This window comes from Bos indicus, chromosome 3 (genome assembly GCF_029378745.1).
Source record: "Bos indicus isolate NIAB-ARS_2022 breed Sahiwal x Tharparkar chromosome 3, NIAB-ARS_B.indTharparkar_mat_pri_1.0, whole genome shotgun sequence".
Taxonomy (NCBI): domain Eukaryota; kingdom Metazoa; phylum Chordata; class Mammalia; order Artiodactyla; family Bovidae; genus Bos; species Bos indicus.
In genome coordinates, this window is record NC_091762.1 from 16,318,181 (window position 1) to 16,333,059 (window position 14,879).

At 49.4% G+C, this 14,879-nt stretch overlaps 1 protein-coding gene across 1 annotated transcript in view; it reads right to left on the reverse strand.

Moving 5' to 3' along the window:
* The window catches only part of IL6R (interleukin 6 receptor), a 54,909-nt gene that overhangs the window by 24,189 nt on the left and 15,841 nt on the right, over positions 1–14,879 (reverse strand). The window contains exons 2-6 of the mRNA XM_019954450.2: positions 10,508–10,756; positions 9,453–9,576; positions 5,343–5,515; positions 4,895–5,061; positions 2,824–2,965 (exon numbers count right to left, since the gene is read on the reverse strand). Of these exons, the coding sequence (XP_019810009.2) occupies positions 2,824–2,965; positions 4,895–5,061; positions 5,343–5,515; positions 9,453–9,576; positions 10,508–10,756 (855 nt within the window). The remainder of the gene's footprint in view (positions 1–2,823; positions 2,966–4,894; positions 5,062–5,342; positions 5,516–9,452; positions 9,577–10,507; positions 10,757–14,879) is intronic.

The following is a 14,879-nucleotide window of genomic DNA, read 5'->3' on the forward strand; positions in this document are numbered from 1 at the left end:
AGGACAGTCAAAAAGTGGAAGCAAGCCACGTCCATCCACAGATGAATGGATAAACAAATTATGGTATTACATACAATGGAATATTATTCAGCCTTAAAAGGGAAGGAAATTCTGACACAGGTTACAACATGGATGAATCTTGAGGAAGTTATTCTAAGTAATACAAGCTAGACACAAAAAGACAAATACAGTATGATTCCACTTACATGAAGTACTTAGAGCAGTCACACTCATAGAGACGAAAGTAAAGCAGTGGTTGCCAGGCACTGGAGGTAGGGATGAATGGGAAGTTACTATTTAACTAGTATAGAGTTTCAGTTCTGCAAGATGGAAAAAGTTGTGGAGCTGGATGGTGGTCAAGGTGGCACAATGATGCGAAAGGGTTTAAGGCCACTGAACCACACGCTTTAAAAATGGTAAGTTGTAAGTTATTTGTGTTTTACCACAACTTTAAAAAAAAAAAAGAAAAGCAAGAATTTTCTAACAAAACAAGATTTTCTAAAGCTATTTGTGACCATCCAAATTAAGTGCTTGGGATAAAAGGTAAACAGGACATTTCCACCACACAATGTTATAAATGATTCACTCCCCTCGCAAAGGCTCCTAATGCCATGTTAATGTTTGGTATTCAGCATGTCCACTGAGGGCAGAGCAAAGACAGCTATGGACAGGTCAACACAATCTAGCCTGAAGGATGTTCTGATTTATTTAAATGACCTTTCTAAGGAGGATAGAGTAGTTAGGCTTCCCTTCTTGTCCAAGTCTTATAAACTTTTGTTTATAAGACAAAAACTCTTGTCCAGGAAATAAACTTCTGAGGATAGGGTCCAATAGAAAGCTGCCTCCTGCTCTCGACGGACAGAAGAGGGGACGGACGGCAGCGCCTGACACTGCGTGAGCCTGCACTTGACATTGCCCACTCCGCCGGCTCTCCCAGGCAGCAGGACAGGAAGGACGAGGACTACATGCTGCAAAGCCAGGGTAGAGGAAAGGCCGTCTCATCACAGCATCCATTCTGGGGGAAGAACGCCAGCCGACATCTAAGTCTCCCAGAAGCCAGAGACAGAAGAAAGTGGCAGAGGTGGGGCTGGGGCTGGACAACTTATATCATTTCTGCCCTTTCTTTTTCATCCATACATACTCAATAAAATTTTTTTTTCTTCTTTGCTGTGGCATGGGGCAAGTGGGATCTTAGTTTCCTGACCAGGGATCAAATCTGGTGTCTTAATCACTGGACTGCCAGGGAAGTCCCTATTATTTTTTAATTGTCTAGTATTTAAGAACAACTGATTTGGTCCAGTTATGCTGCAGGGCTAAAGAGATCTGACACAGAAGCAAACCTGGAAACTATTCTACAATAAGAACACTGGGAACAATGGAACGGGCTGCTACAAGCCTACAGTAGTAAGCTCTCCATCTCTGGAAGCATTTAAGCAGAGGCTGGGCTACCACACTCTTTGGTTTGTAATCAGGGAGATTCCTGCACTGGATGTGGGTCGATTAAATCCTAATATTTCATAGGAAGGAGTGAAAAGATAACGTCTCATATTATTTTCTTGGGGAAAAAACACCCAGCCATGTTAGTTTGTTGTTCAGAGAGGAGGAGACAGAAGAACTAAAAACAGCTTCATCTAGCGAGCAGGGCTGTGAAAATGGGAAGGGGTGGGACAAGAGACACTGGTTGTTATTATAAGCCCTTCTCTGCTTCTTTGCCGTGAGCATGTATTAATTTGATAAAAGTTTTAAAAGTTAAAAAAATAATTCCCATGGGTTAAAAAAAAAAACACATTAGTCATGCAGTTGCTAAACAATACATTTTCCAAAAATATTTAATTACATGGGAATACTCATGAAATTTGATATATAAATACATAAACACATATAAATATACCTAGAAGAGGAAAGAAGTATAGTAAAATGTTCTCACTGGTTTTCTCTAGGTGGTCAGAATACCGGGAATAATTATTCTTTGTATTTTCCTGGAATTTTTCACTAATCACAGTAATTACTCACAAATGATCATTATTACCTTTAATTTTTTTCAAGTAAAAAGCATTAGTAACTGTGGTAGGTTAAATATAGCTACAAGTTCTTCCTATCAAGTTGTGGAGCGGATCTTCCCTCTTGAGTCTAGGCCGGTCTGCTGGAAGATGACAGACTGCAGGGAGACCCGAGGGCCCCCTCCACCAGCCAGCGTCGACCGTCAGACATGGTGAACTGATGCCATCTAGGACAGAGCAGACATGGTGCAGCTACTTTCTAATTCAGGCCAGACCGGCACGAGAGCTGCCCAGCCGACCATTTTTCAAAATCTTGAGCAGATAAATGGTTGGTGTTGTTGTTTAGTCGCTAAGTCACGTCCAAATCTTTTGCAACTCCATGGCCTGTCCTCTCTCCATGGGATTCTCCAGGCAAGAACACTGGAGTGGGTTGCCATTTCCTTCTCCAGGGGATCTTCTCAACCCAGGAATCAAACCTGCATCTCCAGCATCGTAGGCAGATTCTTTACCACTGTGCCACGAGGGAAGTCGGACTTGTTACATCCATCCTAAGTCACTTCAGTCAAGTCTAACTTATTTGCAACCCTATGGACTATAGCCCCCCAGGCTCCTCTGTCCATGGGATTCTCCAGGCAAGAATACTGGAGTGGGTGCCATGCCCTCTTCCAGGGGATCTTTCTAACCCAGGGATCGAACTTGTGTCTCTTCCATCTCCTGCACTGGCAGGCAGGCTCTTTACCACTAGCATCACTTGGGAAGACCTGTTACACAGCAACAGATAATTGATATAATAACAAAGCAGAAACGCTCAGTTATCACATACCTGTCCAAGGGGTGCCGGTGACCTCGGGGCTCCACTCGCTCCACAAGCCATTCCCAAATTCCTCCTGCGCCCGAAGCTGCACCACATGCCTCATGCCACTCCAGGCATCATTGATGATGCAGTGGTACTGCGGATCCTTCAGCTGTGGGTGAGAGGCACAATGGACTCTGGGCTGGAGCCTGAGCGGCACCTGTTAGCTCCACAGGGCCCTTGGAGTCCTTAGACACCCCCATCCTTCAGGTGCTCCCTCTTTCAGGTCCAGTGGGCCACTCAGCTGGGCAGGAGGCTCATAACAGGTGAAGCTGCCCTCAGGGCCAGCAGGAGCAGAAGCTAAGTCACTGCCCCTGCCCCAGGCACCACAGAAACCTGCCAGCACACCCTTGACTTGCAGGCAGCCCATTTCTCCCCCCAGGTCACGCTCTCGCCCTCACAAATGGGCCCGTATGGAGGAAACTGGCCTGGCATTATTATTCCCACTTTATAAGTGAGGCAGCCAAGGCTCAGAAAGGTCTAGAACTTTGGAAAGGCCATGCAGGTAGTGAGCGGCTGACCGGGACCCAAAACTCATTTTTTTCTTTCTAGTACCCATTGCTGTGAAAGTGCTGCACTCAATATGCCAGCAAATTTGGAAAATTCAGCAGTGGCCACAGGACTGGAAAAGGTCAGTTTTCATTCCAATCCCAAAGAAAGGCAATGCCAAAGAATGCTCAAACTACCGCACAATTGCACTCATCTCACACGCTAGTAAAGTAATGCTCAAAATTCTCCAAGCCAGGCTTCAGCAATACGTGAACAGTGAACTTCAGATGTCCAAGCTGGTTTTAGAAAAGGCAGAGGAACCAGAGACCAAATTGCCAACATCCGCTGGATCATGGAAAAAGCAAGAGAGTTCCAGAAAAACATCTATTTCTGCTTTATTGACTACGCCAAAGCCTTTGACTGTGTGGATCACAATAAACTGTGGAAAATTCTTCAAGAGATGGGAATACCAGACCAACCTGACCTGCCTCTTGAGAAACCTATATGCAGGTCAGGAAGCAACAGTTAGAACTGGACATGGAACAACAGACTGGTTCCAAATAGGAAAAGGAGTTGGTCAAGGCTGTATATTGTCACCCTGCTTTCTTAACTTATATGCAGAGCACATCATGAGAAACGCTGGGCTGGAGGAAGCACAGCTGGAATCAAGATTGCCAGGAGAAATATCAATAACCTCAGATATGCAAGATGACACCACCCTTATGGCAGAAAGTGAAGAGGAACTCAAAAGCCTCTTGATGAAAGTGAAAGAGGAGAGTGAAAAAGTTGACTTAAAAGCTCAACATTCAGAAAACTAAGATCATGGCATCTGGTCCCATCACTTCATGGGAAATAGATGGGGAAACAGTGGAAACAGTGTCAGACTTTATTTTGGGGGGCTCCAAAATCACTGTAGATGGTGACTGCAGCCATGAAATTAAAAGACGCTTACTCCTTGGAAGGAAAGTTATGACCAACCTAGATAGTACATTGAAAAGCAGAGATATTACTTTGCCAAGAAAGGTCTGTCTAGTCAAGGCTATGATTTTTCCAGTGGTCATGTATGGATGTGAGAGTTGGACTGTGAAGAAAGGTGAGCAACGAAGAATTGATGTTTTCGAACTGTGGTGTTGGAGAAGACTCTTAAGAGTCCCTTGGACTGCAAGGAGATCCAACCAGTCCATTCTAAAGGAGATCAGTCCTAGGTGTTCATTGGAAGGACTGATGCTGAAGCTGAAACTCCAATACTTTGGCCACCTCATGAGAAGAGTTGACTCATTGGAAAAGACCCTGATGCTGGGAGGGATTGGGGGCAGGAGGAGAAGGGGACGACAGAGGATGAGATGGCTTGATGGCATCACCGACTCGATAGACATGAGTCTGAGTGAACTCTGGGAGTTGGTGATGGACAGGGAGGCCTGGCGTGCTGCGATTCATGGGGTTGCAGAGTCGGACAGGACTGAGCGTCTGAACTGAACTGAAGTGAACCCATTCTACCATCCCCTGAGTATCTAAGGACTCTTTACTGTCTAAGAGTAAAAGAAAAATTTACCATCAGTGTTGTGAATGTCTCTGACCGTTCAGTCCGGTATCGGAGCTCAAACTGTAGCCTGTAGTAATATGAGTTCCAGGAGGGGGGGTCCTGCCAGGTGACACTGAGCCAGCGGGGGTTTCTGTCCACGGCGCTGACTGTGATGTTGACGGGTGGGTCGGGCTGTACTGTGGGAAAAGGGCTCCTATGTGGCAGCAAGCACGGTGCAAAGGAGAGACCCGGGAAGACCGCAAGCCCCCAGCAGGCAAGACCCCGCCTCCAACCCCCGACCACTGCCACACACACATCCCTGCCACACTCAGACCCCTGGCAAGTAGAGCAGAAAAGGCACCAGCTCACCAAACCCTTCACCAGGCCACTCCAAAAGGCACATGAGGAACATTAAATTAAAAACAAAAAACAAAAAAAACAGCTAAAGGGCAGAGGGAGGCCTGAAGAGCTCACTTACGGAGTTTGTAGCCGTCAAATCCTAGGGGGTTGCTGGACTTGTTCCCGGCACTGTTGGCGACACACAGGGACAATACGTAGAAAGAGCTATCTCCCTCAGGGACAGCCAACTGGCAGGAGAAGCGCTGGGACTCGGGGGAATACTGGCAGGGCTCCTGGAAGACTTGCTTCGGACTGTGGAGACAAAACAAGGGCGGGGCTCGCTATCAGCTGCGCCACTTACCCAGGACTGGGGTGAGCAGGGGGCGTGGTGAGACGCTGAGGCTCTGGGGTCTCAGCCCGGGGGCATTCATCTCTGCTCCACACACTGAGCAGCACTTGGGGTCTTGAGTAAATTCTCCAACCTCTCCAAGCCTCTGTTTTCTCACTCGAAAATGGTAATGTTAATAGTACCCGCCTCACAGGGCTTTCTTAGGATTAGTTGAAAAATGAGTGTAAGACATCTAGCTTAGCCCCTGGCACCGCTGTCAAAGGGGCTGAACTAGAGGGCGAACTCAATAACCGTGGCATCACGGAGGCCATGCATTCAGGCTCTCTGCCAGGCCCTGTGCTCTGGCCTCTGCGGGGGATGCAGAAAGGAACCAAGAGGCCCCACCCTGGCCCCAAGATACTAACAAAAAAGACCTGCCCTCAGAGGTCTAGGACAGCCAGTGGAATGCCATTCTAGAAGCTCGAAGTGCTGGAGGGCTTTGCAAGGAGATGGGAGTGTTTCTGGCAGGTGAGCCCAGAAAGGATTTCTGGGTGATAGAGATATTGAAGTTGAGTCAGACACTCTCCCACCTAGTCTGGAAGCCTGAGACTTCACCCACGTATGACATGCACAGGCCTGTGAGGCCAGGGCAGCCAACCACCTCACTGCCACAGGACAAATCAACCATCAACCTCTGATTTGAGTCTGAACCCCGGCCCAGGACAAACTCTTTTCTTCTTGGAAGCCTGCCCCCACCTTCCCAGTCTGAGTTAGGGCCTCCCTCTCCTCCCTCCACCATCACCCAGACATCCATCCCACAGGACTGTGGTGTGTCTCCTACAATCTGTGGGCCCTAAGAGCAACGTGTGTTAATCGCTCAGTCATGTCTGACTCTGCGACCCCATGGACTATAGCCCTCCAGACTCCTCTGTTCATGGAATTCTCCAAGCAAGAATACTGCAAAGGGTTGCCACTCCCTTCTCCAGGGGATCTTCCCAACCCAGGGATTGAACCCAGGTCTCCTGCACTGCAGGTGTTTTCTTTATTGTCTGAGCCACCAGGGAAGCCCTAAGAGCAAGGGCCAGTCTTTTTTTTTTTTTTGGGTGGGGGGTGGGTTGCGCAGCGCAGCATGTGGGATCTCAGTTCCCCAACCAGGGATCTGACCTGCACCCCCTGCACTGGAACCGTAGATTCTTAACCACTGGGCTACCAGGGAAGTCCAGGGGCCCAGCCTTGTCTGCCTCCTGTCTCTCCTTCAGCCTGGGAGAGCACCCAACCCACGGCAGATGCTGAACTTGACAAACACTTACAGAGAGAGTGAGCAAGCAAGTGCAGTGGGGCGAGGGTGTGACCACAGGCACACACGTGAGCAAAAAGAGCAGAACACACAAAACCTCTTTGTGTTTCACCCTCGCAGTCCCAGGATGGGCCTGAGTGGGTTCTGGGGGGACCTGAGGCTCTCACAAGGGCTCCCCATTCCCCCTTCCTCACACCAGTGAAGACAGCCCAGGAAAGGCAAGTAGATGTGCCTGAGGCTGCTGTCAGGAGGGGGCTGTGGAGGAAAATGCCCTGTCCTCTCGCACTCTGTCAACACACCAAGTCTTCTAGTCCAAGTGTCAATTGAATAAGCTTTCCCTGGGCTGGTCTGGGCAGCTGTCGGCCACCATACGGAACATCTCATCTAAGCAGAAATGCCTTCCAGGTCCCAGACAATTTATATCCTAACTCAGCTTCAGATTGTAGAGACCTCTGACCCTCCCCGACTTGGAGCGTGAGCCGTCAGTCCTAATGGCAGCTGCGTCATATGCAGACGGGCAATCTATACATATCTGTACAGAGACCAAAACACAAACGTCACCACCAGGTGACTCTCTGGAGACAGGCACAGATGCAGACCAAAACACCCTGACGACATCACTGCTTGAATTTTTTGATCCTCTGATGATTGCCAGCTCAAACTCAGTAATAAACATCTATAGACTAAGGGGACCTTTAGACGTCCAGGTGTCAGAGTGGTAAAGAATCTGCCTGCCGATGCTGGAGATGTGGGTTTGATCCCTGGGTGAGGAAGATCCCTTGGAGGAGGGCATGGCAACCCCCTCCAGTATTCTTGCCTGGAGAATCCCATGGACAGAAGAACCTGGTGGGCTACCGTCCAAAGGGCCGCACAGAGTCAGACACGATGGAGTGAGCACTCAATGGGACCTTGGCTCTGAGATGGAAACAGAGAAAAGTGCAGAGATGTGATCATCCACCTACTCCACATCCATGCCTGAACTCATCCCGCTTTGTGCTGTTAGAGCTGAGTAATATTCCAGGGTAAATGTGTACCACAATCTCTGTATCCATTCATCTGTCAATGTGCTGTTAGGTAGAGTGTCCAAAGTGGCAGTTAAAAAGCAGCAGTTAAAAGGCAGACAGAAAAAAAAAAAAAAAATGCAGACAGAGAAGTTTAAAAGCCCATGAAAAACAGAACAAAGGGAATACCTACAGCCAGGAGCTTCAGCAGGAAAACATGCCCAACACGCCCCCTTCCCTAGTTGGTCTTGGATATAAGCCCTGTTTGACACGGGTAACACAAATCAGACATGGAGGACTGTTTTGGGGAGGGAACAAGGACATAAAAGAAAAACTTACAATAGGGCGGCTCCACTCCTATGGGGTCAGCCTGCTGTCACATCTTGGGAGTGCATTTTGTGATGCCCCTTGTTTAATAAATCCTGCCTGAGTAAGCCTTCCAGTCTGTCATTTTAACTCTTGTACTACGACAAGACAAAGGACCAAGCACGGAACCACACGTGACAGGGCCATCTTCTGGTGCCACAGGGACCACGGACCAAGTGTGACTTCCTGCTCCACGGCCCCAGCTCCCTCTCCCGACTCGGTCACCACTTCCGCTCACCGGCCATTATGATGGGGATATCCTGATAAGCTCACAGTCAGGACTGAGCAGGAGCTGTCCTTCCCCACCCAAGGACATCTGTGTCTTCTTAAGAACAACACCCAAAACCTTTGTATTTTGAATGAAAGGAGATAGACTAGGGTTTGATTCCTGGCAGCAGTTACTTACTAGCTGCTGCTGCTGCTGCTAAGTCGCTTCAGTCGTGTCCGACTCTGTGCGACCCCATAGACAGCAGCCCACCAGGCTCCCCTGTCCCTGGGATTCTCCAGGCAAGAACACTGGAGTGGGCTGCCATTTCCTTCTCCAATGCATGAAGTGAAAAGTGAAAGAGAAGTCGCTCAGTCGTGTCCGACTCTTAGCAACCCCATGGACTGCAGCCTACCAGGCTCCTCTGTCTGTGGGATTTTCCAGGCAAGAGTACTGGAGACGGTGCCATTGCCTTCTCCGTACTTACTAGCTAGATGACCTTAAACAAACTAATTAGTCTCTGTGGTTCACAGCTTCTCCATCTGTTAAGGAGGAAAATAACTCCCACCCTCCACCTTGGCTGTTGTGTGGACAGAACAAAGGGTGTAGCACCGTGACCAGCACAGGGCGTGCTCTCCTGGTAAAGTCTCCCTCGTTCCCTTCCCCTCAGTTTAAAGTACTTGTTGTTCAATCGCCCAGTCGTGTCCGACTCTTTGCGACCCCATGGACTGCAGCACACCAGGGTTCCCTGTCCTTTACATCTCCTGGAGTTTGCTGAAACTCATGTCCATTGAGTCGGTGATGCCATCCAACCATCTCATCCTCTGTTGTCCCCTTCTCTTCTCGCCTTCAATCTTTCCCAGCATCAGGGTCTTTTCCATTGAGTCAGCTCTTCCCATCAGGTGGCCAAAGTATTACTTTCCAGTAACATTTTGGAATCACTGGTCAGCCAATCCCACCGGGTTCCTCAGAGAGCTCCCCCACTCCCCATCACTCCTGGAGCTTCAGTAAGGATGGAGGAGACAGACACACTGCCCAGCCAAGATACTTACAACTTTTTCACCAGTAACACGGCCTTGGTGGTAAGGGATGGAGGGCTCCGAGGACTCCACTCACAATTCACTCTACTGAGGGGGCTCTTCTGGATGCAGGAGATCTGGGGCTTCTCCGGGGGAACTGGAAGGAGAGAATAGAGGCTGAGGAGGCAGCACACTTCACCTCCTTTCTGGGCTCACCTCACTTCTGAGGGAGCGCTCAGCTCAGCCCTGCCACCCCACCCTGCCCTGGTGCCAGCCTTCACGACAGCCAACAGCCATGAACAGATCTTACTGGGCTGGGAAATTAAAGGACACCAAAGTCCTCGTGTCAGGCTGGGAGGTGGGCAAGTGAGGGGAGACACCTGGGAGGCTAGCTTGCCTAAAGGGGAGCACAGTTGACAGAAAAAGAAGTTGGGGCTTTGGAGTTACACTGGTTGTGTGGGCAAGTCCCAATCTCCCTTCAGTTTTCTACCATAAAATTAAATGATTGAAAAATGATCATAATAACACTGCTTTCTCTCACTGGGACATTGGGAGGACGATACAAGACACCAAGAAAGAAAGTCCCTCAGCACAGGGCCTAGCACACTGGGCGTCTGACTCCAGGTGTCTTATGAGATACGCGCGAGCTAGGAACCTGCTAATTCTAACGATGAGAATAGTTCATTCAAGAGCTTACTATGTGCCAGAGTTTTTAACACCATATGTGTGCACGCACACACACTCATTTAAAAATAAACCTGAACTAGGTTAATAAAATGAACCTTATTTTACCAACAAAGGAACTGAGGAGCAGAGAAGTTAAGCCGTGAAGGAGGAGGATTCAAACCCAGGCTCCTTGTCCCCGGACCCTCAACCCCTAAGCACCCAGCAAGACCAGAGAGACGGCATCTCCTTCAACCAGCCACCCCCACCCAGCTGGAAGCTCGGCCAGCCTCACTGGCAGGAGTCACTGGGCTTTTCCCCGAAATGCTTGGGCCAAGGAAATGACAGGAATTTAAAGGGTCAAGTGGGGAATCTCTCCCTGGAACACGCAGAGCCATGCTGGGAGCTCTGAGGACGCCACTCACCATCCACCACCAAGCGCACGCTCCCAGCTGGGTGGTCTTCCCGGTAGCATGAATAGTTTCCGGAGTTGCTGAGCTGCACGGACTGCAAAAGCAGCCGCCTTCCCACGCCAGCCGGTCTGCCGTGGTGCGAGCCTGTCATCTGATCCCTGAGCACCCAGTGAACTGTGGCATTGTCCTCTGGTCCCCCACCTGGGCAGGTCAGGGTGACATTGGCCCCTGGCACGCTGGTCAGCACATCGCTCGCCACCTCTGCCAGGGGAGAAGACACTGGGTGAGGCCACAGGAACCCGAGCAAGGGGCCTCATTTCCAATTTGGGGAGCCACAGAAGGTTCCGGTGCTAAACATCTGGCCCAGGCCACCATCACCCCTTCCTGGGTTATAGGAACAGCCTCCCAGCCCCCACCTTGGCCATCTCCACACAGTTGCTCCCCTAAGCCTTCCAAAGAGGCCATCTGGTCACCCCGCTCATTTGATTGGCAGCCCCTTCAAGGGCCTGCCATCATCCACAGGAGGAAGTCCAAGTTTAGGGGCCGGCCCACAGGGCTTTCCACCACCTGCCCCCTGCTGGCCTCTGAACCCTCACCTAGCCCACTCAGCCTTAGAAGGGATGGAGCCCCTCCCCACAGGCTCCTGAGCTCTGCTCACACTCACCGCCCCCCCACCCCGACCCCCATGCCACCTCCTCCTGTTGCTCATCTCAGCCTATATGTTGCTTCCCCACAGGCCTTCCCTCAGCTGCATTAAGCCCCCATTCTGCCTCCCTCACCACATGACCTCTCACATGCTGCCTTTTAATTACCAATGTTATATCCATCTTTACTTTGGGACTCCAAGTGCCACAAGCGTAGGTACTGTTTTGTTCTCTGCTATATTTTAGTGCCTAGATTGTTGCCTGGAACCCAGCAGTGGCCCACTGAGCACTTGATGCGTGTATAAACGAATGTAAGAATGAAGGCCGGAACCCAGTGGGATGCATGAGTACACCTGAAGTCTCAGAATCCCGGGGTCTCTGTGGTAAGTGGCCCATTTTACAGACAGTAACCAAGGCACCAAAGAATCAGGAGACTAGTCCAAGATCACCGATAACTTAGCGACACAGCTGAGATGCAAACCAGGTCTTCCAGCCCTGTTCAGCGCTCCCTCCACCTCCACCTTTCTATCAGACCATTTAGGGCAATGCTATGTTTATTCTAGAGACAACATTGGAAAGTAAAGGAAAAGAAATGCACTCCCTTGAAAAATATCATGAGTGCTATTCAAGGCAAGGATATTAGAGATTAAAGGAACAACCAAATTTTTTTTTCAAGTATAGGTTAAGGGGTTTCTCTGTGGCTCAGACAGTAAAGAATCCACTTGCAATTCAGGAGACCCTGGTTGGATCCCTGGGTCTGGAAGATCCCCTGGCAACCCAAGGGAATGGCAACCCACTCCAGTATTCTTGCCTGGGGAATCCCATGGACAGAGGAGCCTGGTGGATTACAGTCCATGGGATCATAAAGAGTCAGACACGACTGAGCGACTAACACTTTCATAGGTTAAAGAGATTCACAACATCTAAGATTTAAATTAGTCTAACCAGCTAAGGAAACTTAAGCCAGGGAAAACGGCAAGTTTTCATGTTAAGCACACTCGGTCCTTCTAAGCAAACGTGTGGTCGTGTATTAGCAAACAGAAGCAATTTCTGGTCAAAGATTTCAAAAAAGCCCAGCAACAGTGTCTCCCCAGCCTGCAAAGCTTTCTTGTTTAGGAGGCACTCTTAATCTCTCTCCTTCCTCCCGCCAAGGCAGCTGTCAGAGAGGAGGGACTAAGGATAACTGACTTCCAAGAGAACGACACTCCCAAAGCCAGCTGGGCTGGCTGTCTAGACAGACCCCGGGCACAGCCGAGCAGCCAGGGACATGGCCATAAAGGGGACAGTGACTGGGGATTTCCCTGGTGGTCTCATGGCTAAGACTGCACACCCACTGGAGGGAAACCGAGCTTAATCCCTGGTCAAGGTACTAGATCCTACAAGAGTTTGCAAGCCACAGCTGAAGATCCTGTGTGCCACAGCTAAGACCTGGCACAGTCAAATGAATAAACAAATGTGGGGGGAAAGGTGGAGGGGATAGCAACGGCTTCTCTCTGGCTATACAGACATCCTTCAAGCTTCCTTCTCACCTTATCACTTGGACCCGAGATCCCAACGGTGGCACCCTCTGCCCCAAGACTGGCAGATAAGGGACACATCCAAGGACAGGATAGCAGCCTATCACCTACGGTTTCTTTCTCTTCACCACCAGAGCCTTGGACTTTGGGTGAGAAAAATGGTTGCATCTCAGCATGCAGCCGAGCAAGTGTGGGCAGGCTCCTTACACCCTCTGCCTCACCTTCCCCAACTACGGGGCAAATGACCAACATCCAACGAACATTTGAAGAGGCCCCCAGAGCCAGGCACCAGTGAAAGGGATGCAGTTGGGCAGCAGAGAGACCCTGCCCTCAAGGATAAGACACGTAAGATGAATTCACTCCTGGAGAACTGGGACAGAGAATCCAGGGCTCCCCTGACCATCCCAGTCCCTAGAAGACCAAGTCCAGTGACTGAGGGTACCTCCATGTCCACAGGGCTTAAAAAAGGTATAAGAAGCCCTAAGTACTCCTTTCACACATAATCTTTAGCAGTATATTTTTAGCATTTCAAATATCATTTTTAAATGTGGTCTATGATATTGAACGCATGCAAATTTATATGTGTAATGTACAAGAAAGTTACGAAGCATGAAACACCCCTGAGCTCCTGCCAACCAAACCACTAGCAGTCATTGGCTCTGAAGTTCCTTCTGTGCTTCTGAATTCCCCAGTCTCCCTGCTCATCCAGTGTTACATTTGGGGCATATTGTTCTCTCACTTTTACTTTTTAAAATGTGTTTTGATTTATTTTTGGCTACACTGGGTCTTCGTTGCTTTGTGAGCGCTTTCTCTGGTTGCAGTGAGCGGGGGCTACTCTTCACTTCGGTGCACGGGCTTCTCATCGCAGTGGCCTCTCTTGTCGCAGAGCACAGGCTCTAGAGCGCAGGCTTAGTGGTGGTGGCACGCAGGCTTAGTTGCTCCTCAGCAGGTGGAATCTTCCCAGACCAATGATCAAACCCCCATCCTCTGCATTGGTAGCTGGGTTCTTATCCACTTCCCACCACCAGAGAAGTCCACTCCCTCTCTTTAAAAAATAGGTTCAGATTCGCTATTCATGGACCCCTAAATTGTTCTCAACTTTGTATGATATTTGAAATGTATAGAGATTGTAGATAGTCTTCTGTGACATGCTTCTGTCATTCCTTACGTTTCCATGATTCGTGCAGCTACCGTTATTTGTTTTCACTGCTGTGTAATATTCCATTGGACAACGATCGCATTCTCCTGCTGAGGGAGGTTTTAGGTCATTTCCAGGGTTCTGCTGTACTAAAGAGTGTGCTATCAAATTTCTCCAATGTGGCTCTTGGCGCATTTGCCCAAGAATTTCCCTGAGTGCAACTGCCGGTCCCAGTGTGTGTGTATATGTCACACATGTCCTTCTCCTTCATGACCGACACATGGTCCAAACCACTTGAATCTGGTGTGCACCTGATGGAGGTTATGGCCAGCCACGTCCAGTCCACATATTGAATTCCATCTGTGCCTGAATGAGCTTTAAAAGACCCATCAACACTTGGAATCACTATATCAATGCTCTCACTTCTCCATTTTCTACTTGATAAAGCAGCTAAAGGACATAAGCTAACATGGATCTCAAGTTCATGAAAATATTACCAACACTGTAGGAACAACGATGGAAACACTGTCAGGAATTCCCCAGTGGTTCGGTGGTTAGGACTTTGCACTCCCACTGCACGGGGTGCAGGTTCAATCCCTGGTCCAGGAACTAAGATCCCACCAGCCTCTTGGTGCAGCCAAAAACAAACAAACAAAAAAAGATGGAGACGCTGTCGAAATAGAACAGTCTTCTGGTGGGTGGCCCCGCTGTGCTGTGCTTACAACATCCCTCATGAGCTGATGAGCAGAAATTGAAATTCACAAGGAACCAACACACAACAGACTTTCAAAAGTGCTCGGAAGTCCAAGCAAGGGTCAAGGGCCATGGCAGGATGAGCGTGCCCTGGTGCTCTCCACATGGCGCCGTCTTTAACTATAGATAGGTCTCCATCCCCAATCATGAACACTCATCAGAGAACTCAGTACATGCTCGACAAATGTTCAACATAGGGCGCCAAGGAGGTCCCCACAGGGTCAGGTTCTCCAGTGAAAACTTCCAAGAGCCCCTGTCACACAGGACACGGGGATCCATGTGGTATTCCTCATGTTGTGCAGGGGGCAGGCCCTATACTACAGACCGAAGTG